The sequence below is a fragment of the Protomyctophum bolini genome, assembly GCF_963924005.1.
Source record: "Protomyctophum bolini genome assembly, chromosome: 11".
In the NCBI taxonomy this organism is placed as follows: Eukaryota; Metazoa; Chordata; class Actinopteri; order Myctophiformes; family Myctophidae; genus Protomyctophum; species Protomyctophum bolini.
The window spans coordinates 33,021,933-33,042,652 of record NC_137872.1 but is presented as its reverse complement, the minus strand read 5'-3'; the positions used below and the strand labels follow the sequence as shown (position 1 = coordinate 33,042,652).

The following is a 20,720-nucleotide window of genomic DNA, read 5'->3' as shown; positions in this document are numbered from 1 at the left end:
TTGAAGTTTAATTATTAACATTACGCACACTTGCACAATCTCAGATTAGCGGTGTTCCCTCGACACCATATCGTATCGGTTTAATTTCTACTCGGATTACTTTTGGAAGTGTCTATCTACCAGGCAATTAGCTGTCAGCATAACCTGTCTATAACCTGTAAGCTTTTCTTACATTCTTGTTACACTCATTCAGAATAGACCCACTACAGCCAAGATACGTGAGAGCATGTTTTCTTACTATGGCAAAGCATCATCTTCCCACTTTCCAGCACAGTTGTTTTAACATAGTCATGGTAGCGGTTGCATTTCCTCACAGTTAAACCGGAAGACCTGAGACCGATTTTTACAAATGCCTTCTAAATCAGTAGTTCTCACACTTTTTCAGATTAATCAAAAACCCAGCACGTCGTGCCGTGCTGAGAGCTTGTACATCTGCTATTTTAGAATAGCCAACATTAAAATAGAAACTGACAAACATGTTTTCCCGGTTTTAATGCTCGCTTTAAAGGAGTAGTTCACCCAAAAACATTACTTATTTTCTATCAATTACACCCCATGAAGTTTTGAATTCATGGAAAAATATTTGTTTGTCGCAATAATTTGATGACCGGCAGAGACCTGCACCAGTCCAACCACTACAGATATATAATTACAAATTTAAGCTTTAAGAGGAAGCCAATTATACTGAATTCCACTGCAAGGTTACAGACATGAAGGCTCAGTCAGATCCACGGGTGTTTGAAGAAGAGCATTTGGGAAGTAGATTTTCTCAAAGGACTCACTGAAAGGCCTCAAAAATGATCGCTAAAGTGCAATTCATTCCTCCGGTTTTTCAGGTCACTCACATCATGCACATTCACTTAATCAAAAGAAAACAACTCAAACTGGAATGAATTATTGCAGTATCAAATACCACATTCAAGTAAACAATGAGCATACGGGAGCAATGCTGTTTGGGAGAGCTGTGTGCCTGTGTCACATAAGGACACCCTCAGCTGCGTATTTGCCTCCCCAAAGGCCAGTTTGTAGTGAGAATGCAAACTGTGGTTGTGCTACTCAGTTGGCTGTGATTAAAGACTGTTTTCCAGGTCACCACACTGACTGGCTGTGATGTTCAGATTTCTAATTTCCCCCGTTTTTCAGATGAGCAGCTTTGTCACATGTCTGTGAGATTGTCCCTTTATGTTGTTGATGCCTGCAGCCTCAGCCAAACCCTTCCCTTATACCCTCACCTCTCTTTTGTTCTCCCTTCTCTATTCCTCATCTCCTGTGTTGGTCTAGTTTACTTCTTTTGCTTGCTGATTATACCCTCTGTATTTCTCCCTCCAAAACGGGGTGAAAAATCTCTTAATTTCTGTGAGAGTTCCTTTCTCCATCTCTCTCGTTTCCTCGTTCCTTCATGTCTGAATCTGTCTGGTTTAATAGTATCTTTTAATATGCTCCATCCATAGCAACAACAAAAAATAGCAAAGCCTTGTACATAGCTGTGCTTCCATGACTGACAGCCAGGCGCTGTTAGTCACTGTCCCTCTCAAAGGACTCACACAAAAAGATAGCAGACACATGGCATGCGTTGGCTTGTGAACATTCAGTCCATGTTGATCAAGCTCAGCTCTAGTGGTATGTGGCTGGCCAAATTATTTTGAAAATAATTCGCAATATCGGACTGTCCCATGTATAGATTAAAATGGGGGTGTACAAAATGGACGGTCCATTTGGTTTGCACACTGCAGAGGTAAATAAATCACAGAGGATTTTACAGTGTAAAGGGATATTTCAATTTAAAACATGTTTGGGGTCATTGTAACGTCAGCTCAGGCTTTTGTGAGCACCCTACTTTTTAAGTTGCTTGATTCAGTATTTATTTAGATTCATTCGATCAGGTATAGGTGTTCTGTCATTCTGTGGGTTTTATAAATATTGAGTACAAGTTTGTGTCCAAGTACTACAGTAACTACATTGGATATATTGGAACAGGTTATTTAATTGTTTTATTTTCAGAAAGGTAATGTAGTTTTAACAAGGTTTCCACTTAATTTCCACTCGGCAGCAATGGGGACACTAACATAAAGCCCAATGAGTGAGTGTATGGAGTAATTGAACCCCAGCATCAATATTCAGGTAGCCCGACAGCCTTTCGTTTCACTCCATTATTGTAATTTTTATGGCTACAGGCTACATTCTGCTGGGAACATTAACCAAAAATAGCACAACTACAAGCTCATGTCAGTTTGTAGATTGGTTATTTTTGGCAAGGATAGGCTATAGCCTATACCAGGGATACTCAAATAGATTTACCTGTGGGCCACATTACAAAAATGGCAAGGGGCCAGGGGCCAGTAGATAAAATTATGACATTAATGATACTTGATAACTTCTCTCTTTCAATTCAAAGTACAATGTGCATGCACACAATATGTAAATAAATAAATGTGTTACATTTTCTTGCATAAACACAAAGAGCTGTTTCCATAACTGCACAAATTATTGCACATAACATGAGTAGCTGTTATAATAACATAACATGAGTAGCTCTTTGCCTGCCTGCCTGCCTGTCTGTCTGTCTGTCTGTCCATGAGTAGATGATGAACAGAAAATAAATTGTTATGGCTGAGTAAAATAAAATACAATAAACACAATTTGCCTGAAAATAGATTACCCAGCTATGACCTTTTTCATGAAAAAAAATGAGTAGTGATATGGCTGACTGAGTAAAATAAAACAATCTACCTGAAAATAGATAGCTATAAGTGAAGAGCAATTTCCGCAATTACAATTTCCGCAATTTCCTCAATTTCCATTTCCACAATTTCCGCAAACCATTTCCGCAATTTCCATTTCCGCAATTTCCATTTCCGCATTTCCGCAATTTCCGCAATTTCCATTTCCACCCTTTCCGCAATTTCCGCAATTACAATTTCCGCAATTTCCATTTCCATTTCCAACTATTAATGGCAGCTGGGTTTCATCATTCAAATAAAATAGAATTCTGTCCGTTTAGCTATAAAATTATGTCAGGGAATAGGGATACACAGTATATGTCTTTCATTTGCATTGCATCTCCCCCCCCCCCCCCCCCAAGCTTTTATTTTCGTTCGAGTAATAGTACAACTCTAATAGTATTACTTATAATAATGTAATTAAAGATAACTTCATTCAGATTTATTTATTTTTATTTCATTTTCCAGATTTTTTTTTCTTCTATTTTTTAGATTTTCATTGGTGGGCCAGTCATAATGGTCCCGCGGGCCTGATGTGGCCCGCGGGCCTGAGGTTGAGTATCACTGGCCTATACTAGTGTAGACGAAAAAGGAAAAAAAAGCAGTCCAACTACTTTTCTTAATTCAGAGAAAATAAACTACAGCAATGTTTGACTCTGCGGGCTGTTTATTTCAACAATATTCCACCAGAGCAATGTGAATTCATGCAATTATTTTGGAAAAACACAACAGACAGAAAATATTTCACAATGTACTGTTTTTCAAGTTTGTCCATCCTTTAGTAACCAAAATGTTTACCTCTATTCACAGAAAGAAATTCATGAGTAAAATGACTGAATAGAAAGGACTTGACGTCACTTCCTGGTCAGGTTAAGTAGAACATATATCCCCAAAAGCGTTTTATCTTCTCCATGTTGAAACTACTCAAACAGCAGCACACTGGATACGAAACATTTTCTTTTACTCATTATCAGATGCCAATTCTGTAATTTCTCAAAATCTTCTAAAGTTAAGATTTCCACTTTTGTAGTGTTGTTTTTTTTTCTTTTTCTTTTTTAACCATGCAATTACAAAATTATGTTTAACCATAGTTGAGGACATGAGGAGCTACAGGAATGCTATGCCTCCTTTGCAAATAAATCATCTTGCCAAATAGCGACATATGTATTGCACGAGTGGCACGGTCGTCCCTAAACTGAAAAACACATTAGGGTTTTCATTGCTTAGTTACATTACAAATTAATTGTATCACTTTGGAAATCCTTCCTAATGCTGTCAAAATGATAATTTAACTAGATTGGATTTGCCAACTGTAGCAGCTTGTAATCAATGGATCAGTAGAGGTTCCCGTATACTTCCATTCCAACTTCTTAATTGGAAACTAGATTCCAAGAGCTAGGTGTTCTTAAGCTTAAATTAATGTTTTTTTTTTTCACATTGTTTTTTTTTAATCGTTTCGAAAAATCCTAAATCTATGTTGAGCAACATGCCAGACAGAGTCATGAAACAGTATACAGCCTTTTCCTTGGCATTTGATCTTGTATACTACTGTACACAACAGTAGGTTTAGACCTTGCACGCTGACATGATGAACAGACATTTCTGACAAACAAAACATTGACCTCTACAAATATTTGGGAGGCTTACAGTACATCAACAACATTTTTACTCACGCTTGGTGAGTAAAATGTTCCATAGCTGCATGATAGTAGTCATCCTGTCAAGTTCAAGTTATGGCATTAACAGGGACAGCATTGTCAGAGTCTCACTGTAGCCAACACTGCAAAGAATGTATATTTTCTGGGAATTGTAAAGCACTCTAAGCATCTGCCGAAATGGCATGTCGTAGCAGTTCACCTAAACTTGGGGAGAAAATGTATCAAAACAAAGTTCTAATTTCTAGTACAAATATTACGACATAATAAATAATGAAACGAAAACTAAATAACAAAAAAACAGTTTACAGAAAAAAATAACAAAATGTTAACTATTAAACATGGTTCAATATAATACAGGCCCATTAAGTATCTTCCATCACAATCATATTACAGACTTTTGTATGCACAAATTGATGCAAAGAGTATTTCTTGCACTTTTGCCTCACAAATCGATGACTGGGTTGTTTTAAATTATTCATTTTCATATTGCTTCTAAATAGTGTTCTGTTTTCATCTGTAAAGTTGTCTTCCTTCAGTTCTTTTATTTTTTAAGTCAGTATTTCCAGTGTATTTCAGCAACTGAAGTACAGCCATACAAGAATGTTAAGTAGGCTACACATTGGGACTTGCTAGTCATTCCCTCAGAGTGCATCGTCATTAGAAATTATTCAGAAATCCACAGTGAAGCTATATCCTATCTCAGACCAGCTAGGACACGCCACTATACAAAGTACTGTAGCAGCTGCCTTGTTTCTTTTCGCACTTTTCTCTCATTTCTCCTTCCTCTTCCCTGGAAAGATCTCTCGCTTTAGCTCAGACAACCTTTGTGTTACTCGGGTGTGCGGGTGCAACACCCTCCTCACGTTGATGTAGCCCAGGATGGAACAGCCGGCCTCTACACGCAGATCTCAATCGCTGTGGGATGCAGGATGCGGCCACCTCCGTTGTTTTCTCGGTTGACCCGCTCGTAGCTTCCCGTGGACGAGGGGGAGCTATTGGTGGACATGGACGAGTAATGGTTGTCCATCAGAATGCTCCCCTTCGCCACCGTGCAGCCAGGCGACAAGGACTGCTGCTTCAGTCTGTCCACTAGCACGTCCTCCTCCGATGAAGACGAGCTGATGTCCACCGTGGGCCCGCTGCCCCCGAGCCCCCCGCCGCCAACGGCGTTCCCATTTTCTGTGTCCAGCATCCAGCAGTGATTGAAATAGCTGAAGACCTCCTTGACGGAGCAGCGGCGCTCCTGCTCGACGGAGAGAAGCCTCCGGAACATGCGCAGTGCGTCGTCAGTGAAGCGGCGCCACTGTGACGGCACCGTGCCCGTCCTGCGGCGCTGCCAGCGGACAAACTCATCGTAGAAGCCGTCGCACTGCATGGCCTTCTCCCACGGGAAGTTCCCCGTCAGCATGCAGAAGAGCAGCACGCCGAATGCCCACACGTCCGTGCTGTAGTCCACACAGAAGCCCTCGTGGCGCATGGGGTCGCAGAGCTCCGGGGCGGTGTACGGGATGGTTCCGCTCACGCGTTTCACCGGTGAGCCGGCGCGGCGCGTCATGCCGAAGTCGGACAGCTTGATTTTGCGGCACTCTTTGTCAAAGATAAGGATGTTCTCCGGCTTGATGTCTCGGTGGACCAGCTTTTTACAGTGCATGTAGTCCAGGGCGATCGCAACCTGGTGGATACATCGCTTGGCCACCGTCTCGGGGAGCCCCACCTTGACAAAGGGAAGGGAGAAAAATAAAATAAAAGAATGATGAAGTCACACACACAGGACAACACCAAGTTAAGATCTGTGGCAAATTCCAAACCCCTCGATCCATATCATTAGAAATGGTGAGAATGTCAAAAAATGCTTCCATACTGCAGAAATACCTTTACACAGCAGATATCAACTTGTAATTCACATAGATATGTTTTTTGCAGTGAGTGAGCTGGAAATGAGAGCCTAAAAATAGATCTAATTGTTTCAGGGAGCGGGGTGAGAAATAAATAACTGGATTATGTGTAACATCTGTGCCCAGAGTCACATTGGTTCCATGCATTTTTTGTTTGCTATGCACCATTGTATTTTATTATTTTCTACCAATCCGCTGCCAAATGTTTCTAGTTATCTGCTGGACTATATGCCATGAGAAACCAGTTGGATACATGTGTTGCTATGGCAACAGGCAGTGATTGGGAAGCACCGCCGACAGCTCACCTGGCTGATGGAGTGAGGGGCAATCACATTGTTTGAGCCACCTGGAGAGATTGACTCTGTCAGTCCAGAGTGGAGGTGCAGAGAGACAGACAGGCTACTGCCGTGAGCAAGAGGGATATTTCCCAAGTCTTGCCATTCTTTCCTTTTTGGATCATTCCCTTAATATTGGATTATACATTTGGATTTAGAGACCTTCTTCCCATTCCTGGAGTTTGGATATTGGACCAGACTTTACAAAGGAGTTTAAGGGCGGCCAGAGGAGACTGGCCACACTCTACTCTACAGACTGGTTTGGATTTGCTTTATTTTTTGGACACCTGAGTTTAGTTTTGGACACATTGAGTTTAGTTTGTACATAGTGCTAGGACACTTGGACTTCACACCCCTACCTTTTGAGAGTTTTATTTTATGTTGATTTGGTTAAGTGAACATTTCGTGATCGAAAACTTGATTTTTCTTTTGATTTAATAAATCACCGTTAAGCTTATTTACTGATTTCTGTAGTGATTTTTATTCTGAACTGACCCACCACCTCCCAATTTTTTTGCTATAATAGGTTTATTTAATTGTTATTATTGTAACCGTTATATATGTTACAACCTTTCCTAGGCTGAGGAAACTAATATTACAGATCATTTGATCACATAACCACCACATTATTACACAGGTGCACCACATATTCATTTTGCATTCCTTTCAAGTCAGTAACATAACATCCATGTGATAAAACATACCGTGATTTAACTCTTATAAGAATATAAATAGAATTTTATTTAATGGGGGTCTCCCGGCTCCCATCTCTCCAACTCTTTAGTGAAGAGAAAATGCATTTTCAGGTCGGGATACCAATTTGATCCAATCAGGAAAGGGAAGAGAACTCATACAGAATACAGGATAAACAAGTGAAACTGTATGTGATGACACAAAGAAATGAGCAGGCAAAATCGAAACTTGAACACTATATTGGAAGCTAACAAATGGAAGCTGAAAGTATCAGGAAGTATTTATTGAAATACATTTAAGCCTCTGACAAAGCCAACAATAAACAAAAAATGTTGGGCCGAACAAATATTTATAAAGAAGAAAAACTCTAAAAAAGGTGTTTTGTTTCTTCTTCCTAGTTATTTGTTTGGCCCAAAACAAATGTTTATTGTCATGATTTGTCAGGAGCCGAGTTGGCCTTGTCCGAGGCTTAAAGGTCTTTAAATAAATAACTTCTGAGACGTCTATAGGAAAAATGAATGGGAAATTCTCTTCCGGGCCCCTCGTCGGGGGCGGGACTGCAACGCTCTATATAGTAATCCAAATAGTCTAAGAAAATAGTCGATAGTTCAGCGGCTGGCAGCCCTAGTACAGTACCCTGCTCGTTCTCACCTGCGGGGGGATAATGTCAAAGAGATCTCCAGCCAGGGCGTACTCTTGGGCGAAGATGTAAAAGTCGTCGGTCTCAAAGGCGATGCCAAACATGTTGATGATGAAGGGACAGGGCGACAGGTACAGAGAGATGCTGTATTCCCTCAGAAAACTCTTCAGCTTGGTTGTCTTCTTCCGCAAGAACTTCAAGGCCATTTTTGTGCCTGAAACAGGAAAGCAAGCCAGTTTACATAACTGGCATGCAGTATACAAACCTGTTCCCCTCTCATGCTATTTTTTAGCTCCATTTCAGTGCCATGGGGGATTATAATTAATGGCTACTTAATTGTGGGAATGAAACGCAATTAAGATGCTTTTTTCATTTTAAAATGTGATGAATAATTAAAGGGAGTGGGATTACTCAATTAAATCCATTTGGGTTTTGGGTTTGTATATTTAGTAAATATCCCAAATCCTCTGTCGGATTTGTGTTTCCATACAGTGTTGCCTCTGTAGCAGGCATGAGGGCCTCATCTGCTTTGATGTACAGGATTTGGCAGGGAATTGAACAGGAATTATGAATGTATTCAGCGGTGTCAACATATCCAGCCAGGAATACAATTAGAAGATTAGACTAGGCAAAAAAAGTGTATTTTGCCTCAGGCCATGAGAAAATACCAAACTTTGAATTTTGGAAAATTCAAAGTTCCTTTTTTTATTTGCCTATAATGTCGTGCCCAAATATTTTTAGCACAAATATTTGTTTAGGATATATAATTTATTTAATTTGTATTTAGAAATGAGGGCGCACAAAGTATTATTAATACAGTAATTAAAATGTTATTTGTATACAGTAGTTGCATACAGGTTGTCCCAATATCCCAAGGCACGATCTGGACTTGTCTTACAGCATGCAGTGTGCCTCTACACACCGTTTGGAAACCACTCATGTACACAGTAATGTGAAGCCACTGGAAACCTAAAATCCATCCCACTGCCTCGAGGGATAGAGCAATAAGTCCAGAGCCTTGGTTCACTTAATCTCCACTCATCAGACACACTCCCCCAAAACTACAGCACAGCAATGAGCATAGGCGTGGAGACAGACACATTACCACCACTAATTTGAGAGGAGGAGAAATACCCACACAATAAGTTGGAGAGATGCCAGCTTCAAAATGCCACGTTGTCTGACTGTAGCTACTGTAATGGCTGGTGTGTCAGCGAAGGTGAGGAGGGATGCTTCTCCAATACCACTGGCTCAGCTCTGCTTATTGCACCAAGAAAGCATTGAGCAGGCACAGCTATAGACTTGCATGAAAGATCCATTTGCCATAGGACGTTTTTCCATTAACGTCATCTCTGAAGTAATCTTGAAATCAATTCCATAATGTAAAATAATACAACCCTATTGCAGCAGAGTTGAAAGTTGAAACTAAACAACAGAGAACTGAATAATAGCCTTGCAATTTGAGTCATATGGACCGATATTCACTCTGATCTGTGATCGGCAATTTACCTTATCTGGAGAAACTGATCTTTTACACCATTTAAGTGGTATAAATGTCAATCAGATATAGAGCATAATATCATTTTGCAATGTTGTGACAGGCCTAAACATTCTCCCCTTCCTCCCCCCACACACAGGAACAGTTTTGACATATAATAATTTTGGAAACATAACATTTTGCAACATTTCGGAATCGGCCGATCATGAGAAAAACAATCGGTATCGGTCCCAAAAAACCCGATCGGAGCATCCCTACTTGCAAAGGTTGTTTTCTTCTCAAAGAACTGTTCAGCAGCAACCAACATAATGATGTTCTATATTTATAAACCATCTATCTGGCCCCAACGTTTGATGAACTTATGCAATTGCCCCAGAGGCGTTTCTTGACAATAATAGTAAAAAGAGATTTGATGCTTCGCTTTTTATGAATAGTTCTTTCCTATGAATATTGTAGATTAATCTAAATATCCAACCACCCTAAAATGAACACAGATCTAAAATTCAGAGATCATAAATTCCCTTAAAGTTCAAAACCTTTTGCCCAGTTACAGTATGTTCACTGCCAAATTGGAATTGTAATGTACAACAATAAAGCTACAGTATATACTGGTTCTCTCTCTCTCTGGAGTCTATGAACCTGTATAGACTCCTGTGAATTCACACTGGCGATTTCCATAAGCGAATACTCAAAGTAATACTATTCTCTACACTGTACTGTCTAATTTAATGCTGTGTACCGTGTATTTTCAGCTGTTTGTTATGTAACCATGTTTTGACAAAAAAGGATTACTATTATGTAAAAAAAGAAACACACTATACCCATTTAAGTGATCAATTCAGTTCAGTGCCTCAATTGGTGACAGAAACCACTGTACTACACTGTATGTAGATGGGTTCTTTGTGTTTCTATAAAAGCTATGGTGAATTGGAGCAGGTGCACAATGCTTTAGATTTAAATTCAGAAAGTATTTATTCATTGTGAATTCTGAGTTTAGAATTTTGATCTGTGCTCAATTACTGAAATAATCTGATCTATTTCTTAGGATTTAGGATGCAGAAATATTATTTTCAGCTGAAATGAACACTTGCAAGCCAAATAACAAGACTCTCTGAAATCTTCAAATCAGGATGATAAGATAATGAACTGAATGTTACGAACTCTAAAAGAGAGTATCATTTGCACATGATAATCACCTTGGATGCTCATCTACCGTTGCTGCGATACATGTATGAGTGCATGACTAGCAGAAATGCCTAATTAATACTCCTGCACCGAAAATAGCTAATTTACCAGCTCAGTGAGCTTGTCAACTATTTTCGGCATGGGACAATGTTCGACTAAGCATCAATCAGGCTAAAGCCTTTCAGACTTTTTGCAGTGGGTAACCAAACATCCTTCATAGAGTTACCTCTGATCTTGTGGACGACCAGGTCCACTTTTCCATATGTGCCCTTTCCCAGTTCTCGGATGACCTCATAGTACTTGTTGATGTCCAGCTTCTCGAGGTTCTGGGCAGCGATGACCTGGAGCTCCTCCAGGATGTCCATGGAGGCACGGGAGGAGCCATGGGGTGAGGAGCTCATTCTTCCAGAGGGAGAGGCCGGGGGCAGAGGAAGGCTGCTCTGGAGACTTCTGTTCCTGCTCTGGAGAGGCCCGGGGGCAGAGGAAGGCTGCTCTGGAGACTTCTGTTCTCAGGAGAGGCCGGGGGCAGAGGAAGGCTGCTCTGGAGACTTCTGTTCTCAGGAGAGGCCGGGGGCAGAGGAAGGCTGCTCTGGAGACTTCTGTTCCTGCGAGGGAGAGGCCGGGGGCAGAGGAAGGCTGCTCTGGAGACTTCTGTTCCTGCGAGGGAGAGGCCGGGGGCAGAGGAAGGCTGCTCTGGAGACTTCTGTCCCTGCGAGGGAGAGGCCGGGGGCAGAGGAAGGCTGATCTGGAGACTTCTGTCCCTGCGAGGGAGAGGCCGGGGGCAGAGGAAGGCTGCTCTGGAGACTTCTGTTCCTGCTCAGGAGAGGCCGGGGGCAGAGGAAGGCTGCTCTGGAGACTTCTGTCCCTGCGAGGGAGAGGCCGGGGGCAGAGGAAGGCTGCTCTGGAGACTTCTGTCCCTGCGAGGGAGAGGCCGGGGGCAGAGGAAGGCTGCTCTGGAGACTTCTGTCCCTGCGAGGGAGAGGCCGGGGGTAAGAATAAAGTTAAACGTTCACGTTCAAGATTTGTGCCACATTTTCACGATAAAACAAAAATCAGCTCTACAAGCTTGTAGATCTGCTATTTTTCAACAGCTAAAGGTTAAAATAATGGTTAAAGTGGTTAAAAGCTATAAGGTGACACTGATGCGTCCTCATGTCTAAATGGGTTAAATAAAACATACTTCCTCTATTCGAATAATTGCCGATCTACAAGCTCACAATGTGCCTCAACAGGTTATGAGCTTGTAGATCGGCTTTAAAAAAAAGAAAGAAGAAGATTGAAGTTTTTGGGATGCCTGGGTGAAAGTGTTTAAGGTGGAATTTGAACCGGCAGCGTTCATCCATGCATTCATTCCCACACAATTGTGCAGTATACAATGCACATACTGTACAATATACAGTACTGTATATACACACACACACACACACCACGTTTTTTTTCTTTCTGTTACAAACATCAAAGTGGAGACATCTGTGTTTTGTATCCTGGCCAAATGAGCTCTTATGTAATCTTAGTTCAAATATCATGCAGTAAACAACATGCATCCCCTCCCTGTTCAGCGGAACCACTTTCAAGTGTCCAAGATCACAAGCCGCCGTTTCCCCTGACAGGAGAACACTGAACCAGTAGTTCAAACAGCAGAAGAGACGACATGAACACACACACATCCACAATTCAAGTCCTTTGTTCTTTTGTTCTAGTTCCTGAAGTTGAATAGGTTCTTACAAGTCTCAATGTAGGTCAGGTCACTAACTCAACATGTAGTCATGTTTATGTAAATGTTAGCAACTAAAGTACACTCTGTGTATTATTATCCAGTGCAAATCCTGTATCTACTGTGTGCTCAACAAAAGAAGCATTACTGACAGCAAAACATTGCTATTTTGCAGATTCAGATCGGGAAGATAAACAGTATTAATGAGCTTCCAATATGAATGAATGCCTGCCTCTAATCTGATCATTCTCGCTCTGCTCAGCTTCATTCTCAGTAAATATGCCTCTCAGCCTGCCTTAACTGCCACGAGACAAGTCAAGCAACACTCATTTGCAATATCCTGTATTTCATCACCCGCGGCGGCCAAGTTATCGACTATATGACTGAATAGACTTCACAGCCCTGATGGTATGATGCAGAACGCTATAGCTACAGTACATCCTGTGAATGACGTCCATCTGTGCCTGTCTTAGAATACTCACACGATACTGTGATGTCGTCAGCATCATGGGCTGTATCAGTGGCGTGCACAGATAGACACTAGGGGGTGCCAGAGCACCCCTTTTGGCAATGTGCTCAAAAAAAGAAGAAAAGGAAAAAAAAACGTTTGATTTTTTTCCCCTAATTTTTAGTGTGTGGACCATGGTGACATTGATCAAATCTTGATAAAAAAACGCTTCTACTATATTATTTAGGCCCCCACAATCTAAAGCTATGTTTCTATGTCAGTGGTTCTTCGATAAAAAAATAAATAGCAGATCTACAAGCTCATAGCGCGCCACCGAGTGGCGCGCTATGAGCTTGTAGATCTGCTATTTTTCGATAGCTAAAGCACCAAAATGGGTTCCCGCCCCAAAATGCGCTGCACAAGGTGCCCTTTTTTTCACTTGAGCACCTGCCCCTCTAAATGTCTGTGCACGCCACTGGGCTGCATCATGATGTCAGTATATCCATATATGGAGCTATATGGGTGGCATATATAGGGTATATATCTAAGGGTGGCAGCGGGGGCAGTGTCTTGAGTGTACAGGGTTTGATGAGGTCAGATAAGGTCAGATCAACATATGGAATTAATTCTGTATTGGCCATAATATGGAGCGAGTTGCTGGCCGGCTCCATATATATGCAGATCTACAGTAGGTGATGATACAGACTTCTCCATGTATGGTTATCCTGCAGGGTTAGATGAGGTCAGCGTCTTTGACCAAAAAATGCACAAGATCTAAGTGTCTCCATGATGTCACGTGATGTCACGAGGCATGACCATATATGGAGGCATGGGGTGGATGGTGGACAGACGGACCTGTGGTCTCAACTTAGCCGTGTACATTTTGTACAACAAATTGTTAAAAAAATAAATCAAAATATTTTAAATTGTTTTGACATTTTCAGCTATACTAACATGGCCAAAAAATATAGGTATACTGATGATAATCATAATGATTTTAATAAATCAAAGCTAGCACAAACAAATTTCTTGTTTCTTCAAATGGTTTAGTTAGTATACATTTAAATGTATGCATTTCCTGTAGATGAATATCATGTCATGAAAATATCACAATGTATCAATCACATTCCTCAGTGCTAATTTAACTCTGAAATGAAATGATAAATGAACAATGAGAATGTTACTGGCTAGCTGTCAGCCTGTGAGACATGGCTCCAGTGTACTCAGCATGCATGCAGAGCACTGTGACAAGGTCAATAAGCCCCATGGTGGACACAACACCAGCACATAGGAACAAGACCAGCTGACACTGCAAGCAGAGAAATGCATACTCACGGTTGAAGACAAAAACATGTGTGACACGCGCTGCATCCAACACACAGACATTTATAAAGCTTTGTATTATTTCGCTGTTGGTTTAATTTTTTGTTTTTTTGCATCATCTACTTGGAATTTAACCCATTTTGGGGGCGGGAACCCCCCCCCCCCAACACCTTTTGGTGTTAGCGTTATGTTATGCTTTAGCTATTGAAAAATAGCAGATCTACAAGCTCGTAGCGCGCCACTCGTAGGTCTGCTATTTTTGAAAAAAAACAACATAGAAACAGCTTTTTCAGAAAACATTTTCTAAATGGGTTAAACACACCTCTGCTGAATGTGCCTGTGGCGTGTATCGATACACATAACTGACGTGTAACTAACACTATAACATGTGCAGTGAGCATACATGCATGACGCATTGACACAGTTACCAGAGTGGTCGCTTTAATATCAAAGAGACTGGGAAAAGAAAGAAGCAAATGCTGCCAATTAAGAGCTTCTCCTCTGCTGCAGCCCTGCCATCCCCCCCGCCCCTCCTCCAGACCCTTTTTAGGGTAGGCTAATCCTGCCATGGCTATATACTCCCGAGAGGGGCTGCTGGGATCACCGAGTCCTATTTTGCCTCCTAGGCAAAGGGGGCTGAGATTGCCATGCAATGGGTTTTCTTTGCTTCTCAATGGGGTTTAATTCATGTGTATTCAAAGCACAGACGAAACTGTGTTCAGCAGCCAATCTGCCTTGCGTCATCATAGCTGCTTTGCCCCTATACCCCCGGTCCGTATCCTACTCTGATGGGGGCTGATATCCACACGGTGGGTGAGGATTCAATATCAGTGTTTTACTCAAATTCGTAAAACACTAATATTTCAATGAAAAGATATCATGTACAAAATGTTTCTCGACCATCTGACCACCTAACACAGCATGAGGGTGTTGGGGAAACACCGTTCCGATGCCTGCTTGCTTTTGCACACCGCACAGGAAAAGAGGTGACTGTGTTGAGATCTGGCACTGGGAAGGACCCTATTATGGAAGGACCCTAGGTGGGATGATTCGCTGCAGGGGCCCATTATGGACGGGAACCCCTTTTGGTGTTTTAGCTATTTAAAAATGGCCAGAGCAGTGGAACACTGAGACAGGAATGAGTATTGTTGTCTTGTTTCCCTGCAGCAATGTATAGTTGGCTACAGGATGGAATGTCAGTTTGTGACAATAGGTAAATGTGATGACTGCCAAAAGTGCTGAGCAATAGATGCTTTCTCCTCTTTCTCCTGTTTCCTGCATGCACTGTATACACTCGTATACAGTATAATGCGTGTGCGTTACATGCACACACACGCACACACAGTGGGCACAGTAAAACACATATCCTGTCAGTGTCAACTTGCGTTACCTGCCAAACTCGCCTCGTACAGCATTAGCTTGCATAACAACAAAAGGCAGTTTGTTAGGTTCTTAGCTTACTATGATTCATGATGTATTACCATGTTTTTGTTAAACACTGTAAATCGCTCTGGAGCATCTGCCAAATGCCTAAATTGTAAATTGTAAATGTTAGGGGCTGTAGTCTGGATCCTCAACAAGAGGGGAGAACGTTACGCACTGGCGCAGCGAGTGGGGGATCTGCTCGTAATTCCGACGGCGCATTAATAATAATAATATCTGGGACTTGCCAAATCAATATATCACCCATGCTAAATAGCGGGAAGAATGTTTACCATATTAATCGGTATAACGGGTAGGATACTGTAGCACCGGTATAGCCTACATTTGGATGTACCAGTATACACTTGACTATACAGTACTGCAATTCTCAACTATATCTTGAGAGCTGTTTTGGTATCGAGAACTAATGTAGGCCTGCTTGCTTCTTAAAACTGCTATCGTTATCTCTCATCACTCTGATTGTGCCAAGGGACACAGCCTGTCCTTTCCTTACACACAAGGACACCATAAATAAATCAGGTTTACAGTATAATTGACAACTTCTGACAGTGTGTGTCAAATAAACCCTCTTCTATCTTGAATCCTTATGCAAGCATCTTGTGGGAGCAACAAAGGGTTGTGTAGTTGTCTGTTGGTTTGTATCATTTATGTTGGTGGTATTAGGGCTTGTTTGTTTGTGTGTGCCTCGACGGAGCGGGCGGTATAGTTTCAGCTATCTGCGCGCTGGTTGTGGTGGGCTGGTCTGTTCCAAATTGGCGTGAAATTTTTTTTGTCGCTGTCCAGCCCTGATTGTGGCATGGTGTTAGGTATGGACATAAGGTGAATTGTGGCATGGTGTTACGTATGGACATAAGGTGAATTTTGGCATGGTGTTATCATGAGGTGAATTTTGGCATGCTGTTAGGTATCATAAGGTGAATTTTGCATGGTGTTAGGTACGGCCATGATATACGGAGTTATCTGTGTCTGTGTGGGTACCTGATGGCAGCCCATATATGGAGATATCGGTGTCTGTGTCTACGTGTGTTCTCTGTATGCCCATATATGGAGATTCCATCTTATAGTTTCCCCTAAGAAATCAGTTTGTTGATTTGGGGTTGCGTTGGCTACCTAGTGTTACCGATCAGTGAGCTTAGGAGGCCAGTGTGACATCACGGGACTCCTTATTTGGGCAAGGCTTGTCATATTGACATCACAGTGATGATGTCACAGCACCTGGTATAAAGGTAGACCTCCTGCCTACGTGACATCGCCTCCTGCTGGGCTCTTCACCACCTGCCAGAATAATCCTATATACAACCTTCACAATATCTTAACTTAACGTTGGATTTGTAGCGTCATCGAACATATTCACCGATAGTCAACGATAGTGATCACCGGGTTGGGTTCTCTCTCTCTCTCATGAAGGAAGTTATTTAGTTTGTACACTTTTATTCTGAGTGTGTAGAGATGGCTTCTGTCTGCATTCGCCTTACTGAAGAGGACTTACGTTGCGCTGTCTGTCTGTGTGTGTTCACCGATCCAATCAGAACTCCATGTGGACACAACTACTGCAGAACCTGTATCACACGCTACTGGGACACCAACCACGTGTGCAGGTGTCCGCTGTGTGCAAAGGTCTTCGACGCGAGGCCAGAAGTATCCGTCGATGTCTTCGTTTCTGACATGGTTCATCGATTCAGGAGTCACGAGTGGAAAGAAGAATATGAATCAAAGTCAGAGGCTGAAATCCAGCAGATGATCCGGGAGAGACGAGTGAAGATCCAGGAGGTCAAACGCTTGGAAGAGCTCAGCAGGAAAGATGCAGACGCAGTCCTAGCAGACAGTGTGCAGGTCTTCACTGCTCTCATTAGCTGTATTCAGAGAAGCAAGGCTGACCTCATTGATGCGATTGAAGAGAAGAAGAAAACAACAGAGAAACAGGCTGAAGGCTTCGTCGAAGATCTGCAAAAGGAAATTACTCAGTTAGAGGAGAGAATCTCTGAGCTGAAGCAGAACTCACACAATGAAGATCACCTCCAGAAGGTCACATCCATCCACACCCCTCCACCCACCAAGGACTGGACAAAGGTCAATGTCCTTCAGTCTTCATATGTGAGGACTGTGAGGACAGCTGTGGCTCAGCTGAAGAAGGCACTCAGTGAAGAGATAGGTGAGAAGATGGGTGATGCTGAGCTGAGGAGGATCCAGAAATATGCAGTGGATGTCACTCTGGACCCTGATACAGCACATCCCAAACTCATCCTGTCTGAGGATGGAAAACAAGTGAGTCATGATGAAGACGTAGAGAAGAATGTCCCAGACAACACAGAGAGATTCTTTCAATGTATTAATGTCTTAGGAAAACAAAGCTTCTCCTCAGGAAGGTTTTACTACGAGGTTCAGGTTAAAGGGAAGACTGACTGGGATCTAGGAGTGGCCAGAGAGTCCATCGACAGGAAGGGACAAATCACATTGGCCCCCAACAATGGTTACAGGACTATATCGTTGAGAAATGGAAAGTACAAGGCTCATTGTGGCCGTGCTGTCCTCCTCCCTGTAAGAGAGAAGGTCCAGAAAGTGGGAGTATTTGTGGATTTTGAGGAGGGTCTGGTCTCCTTTTATGACGTGGATGCCAGAGTTAATCTCTACTCTTTCACTGGCTGCTCCTTCACTGAGAAACTCTTTCCACTCTTCAGTCCATGTCGTAATGAGGGTGGTATGAACTCTGCTCCTCTGATTATCTCTCCTGTCAACATGGACGCTGCTCTCGGTGAGCACGGAGGGAACGTGTCCCTCTAACTTCAAAAAGAAGAAAAACATGAAGTTGTCCCTGCAGTAAATTATTCATGAATAAATGCACGTCCAATATTAAAATCCGTTTCTGTCGCCACACGTCCTAGGGGTCCCAATCGACGCGTCCATACGACGTCTCTGTACACGTCCTAGCGCATCCTCAATCATACCGGGCGAGAGAGGAATATTCAGATTTGTTTCCTTTTTTTATTTGTCAGTTCGCCTTTCGGCTACCATATGCTACGCTCTGAGCCCATGTTAGCTTAACGTTGACTTGGCTGTTAGCGCGGCAGAAAGAATGACTCGTCTCTCCTAATCCAGGGCGCTCTCCGTGGTTTTGAACTGATCTCCCGCAAAATATGAACGCTTTTTGGATTATATATCGTATAAATTAAAACGATAGCAATGTAAAGCACACGTATTTAGCGGATTGTTTCCGGGTTGTGGGTTTCAGAGTAAAAGCGACCATGTCTTTCCGGCACCCCAGAGCTCCTATTTTGAAGGAATCCCAGCACCGATTGTGTTAAGGGTGGAAGGGGGAAACGGATCATTTTCAACATGGCGTCCATGATGGCTGCCGGGAGCTACTAAATGGCATGCATATTGGGATGTATTGTGTAAAAATGAAAAGAAATTAAAGAGAGAAAAATGAATCATAAAAATGATTCACTTAGTAACTAGTTTTTCACCATAAGGTGAATTGTGGCATGGTGTTATATAGGTATCATAAGGAGAATTGTGGCATGGTGTTATAGGTATCATAAGGAGAATTGTGGCATGGTGTTATAGGTATCATAAGGTGAATTGTGGCATGCTGTTATAGGTATCATAAGGTGAATTGTGGCATGCTGTTAGGTAGCATATAAAGGTGAATTGTGCCATGGTGTTGGGTATCATAAGGTGAATTGTGCCATGGTGTTATAGGTATCATAAGGTGAATTGTGGCATGCTGTTAGGTAGCATATGAAGGTGAATTGTGCCATGGTGTTGGGTATCATAAGGTGAATTGTGCCATGGTGTTGGGTAGCATAAGGTGAATTGTGGCATGGTGTTACCAATGCAACACGGCAGCCTTTAGTTTATAGCAGAAAAACCCTATTCTATGGTCTTTTATTGAAGGACAGCAAATGCTGCTTCTGCATTATTTACAGAGTTTGACTCAATATAGAGGCAGCTGCCGGCCACTGGTTCAATGGAATTGCAATTTGAGTTTTTACTGGTCCAGCAGGTTGTTCAATTACCTGGACTATTGACCATGTGGGTCAGTGAAACTCGTTCTGTGCTCAAAGAAACGGAACAACCAAACAATAGTGCTTCCATTTCTGTTGAGCAGGGGTCATTTCATTTACAATATACCTGTACATTTTTCAGAAGCACAAATGACAAATTAGTTATGGATTGCTTGAAATTTTTAACAGCTGAACATTTGTTGGAAAAACAAACCCGGGGAACAACATTGAGGCTCCAGCAGCACAAAGACCCTTGATTAGAAATTGTCTATTTGTGAAATCGTTGACAACTGAAATTCAGAAAACCTGTTTGGATACATCATCATGTCATGACATTATTTTGTTGTAATCAAAGAAATGTATACAATTTCTAGTCCATTTCTTTAGTCACAAGCAAAACTCACTAACAAAGTCTAATGTATGTATGTATGAAAGTAGAGCCTGAGTGACAACCAACCCAGAGTGCACAAAAGGAACCAAATGGACCCTTATGGGTGTATAACTCTGAGTTAAATGAACACTCAGGATTTCACTGTGTGGACCGAGTCTTTTTAAAGCAGTTGTTCCCAAACCTTTTAGCTCAGGAACCAAAAAAGAAATAAAACGTTTGCCTGGGGGGGACCCAAGCTAGTGAAAATATAGCAAATCTACATGCTTACAACGCGTTGCTTCGCGGAGTTCGCGCCGCGTTGGGAGCTTGTAGATCGGCTATTTTAACTCTACTTCTTAAACATTTGTTTTCAAATTTATAGAATTTCTTTGATTTTCTTAATGAAAATGAAAAAATATATTTTTTTTAAATTAAAACAACATTTCGTAGGCTAAACAAAAAATATATAGGAACCCATAAAAATGTGTCCGCAACCCACAAATGGGTCCCGACCCAGTGTTGGGAAACCAGTGCTTTAAAGGGCGTGAGGCTGCCCACCCAGACCCTTCTCTGCAGATCTTTAGTGCCAGTCTGCTAGCCGCCGACCCGCCGTTCACTTTGTGCCCTGATCCACTCCTCCTCACGCTGTTCACGGAGCTGTGAAGCACTTCAAAGCGATGGAGCTTTGGCCAGCATAGACCTCCTCCATCTACAAACACAAAGGCCTTATCCCTTATCCCTAGGGCCGCCCTAGTGTAGTGGTTACAGCGTATGCCTTTCATGCGGAAGGTTGT

General features: G+C 42.1%; 2 protein-coding genes across 2 annotated transcripts; one reads left to right on the top strand and one right to left on the bottom strand.

Annotated features, from left to right (window-relative positions):
- Positions 1-4,780: 4,780 nt before the first annotated feature.
- On the bottom strand, positions 4,781-11,025 carry unm_sa1261 (un-named sa1261; the record flags this gene model as incomplete). The annotated part of the gene is made up of 3 exons (XM_080775578.1): positions 4,781-6,092; positions 7,953-8,155; positions 10,851-11,025. 3 exons carry the CDS (start codon positions 11,023-11,025, stop codon positions 5,274-5,276), a joined length of 1,197 nt encoding a protein of 398 aa, XP_080631704.1. The 3' UTR covers positions 4,781-5,273.
- Positions 11,026-17,001: 5,976 nt separating this feature from the next.
- LOC308323419 (E3 ubiquitin-protein ligase TRIM39-like) lies at positions 17,002-18,333 on the top strand (the record flags this gene model as incomplete). Its single annotated transcript, XM_080775150.1, has 1 exon — positions 17,002-18,333. The coding sequence occupies one exon, from the start codon at positions 17,002-17,004 to the stop codon at positions 18,331-18,333; it is 1,332 nt and encodes a 443-aa protein (XP_080631276.1).
- Between the last annotated feature and the right edge of the window lie 2,387 nt (positions 18,334-20,720).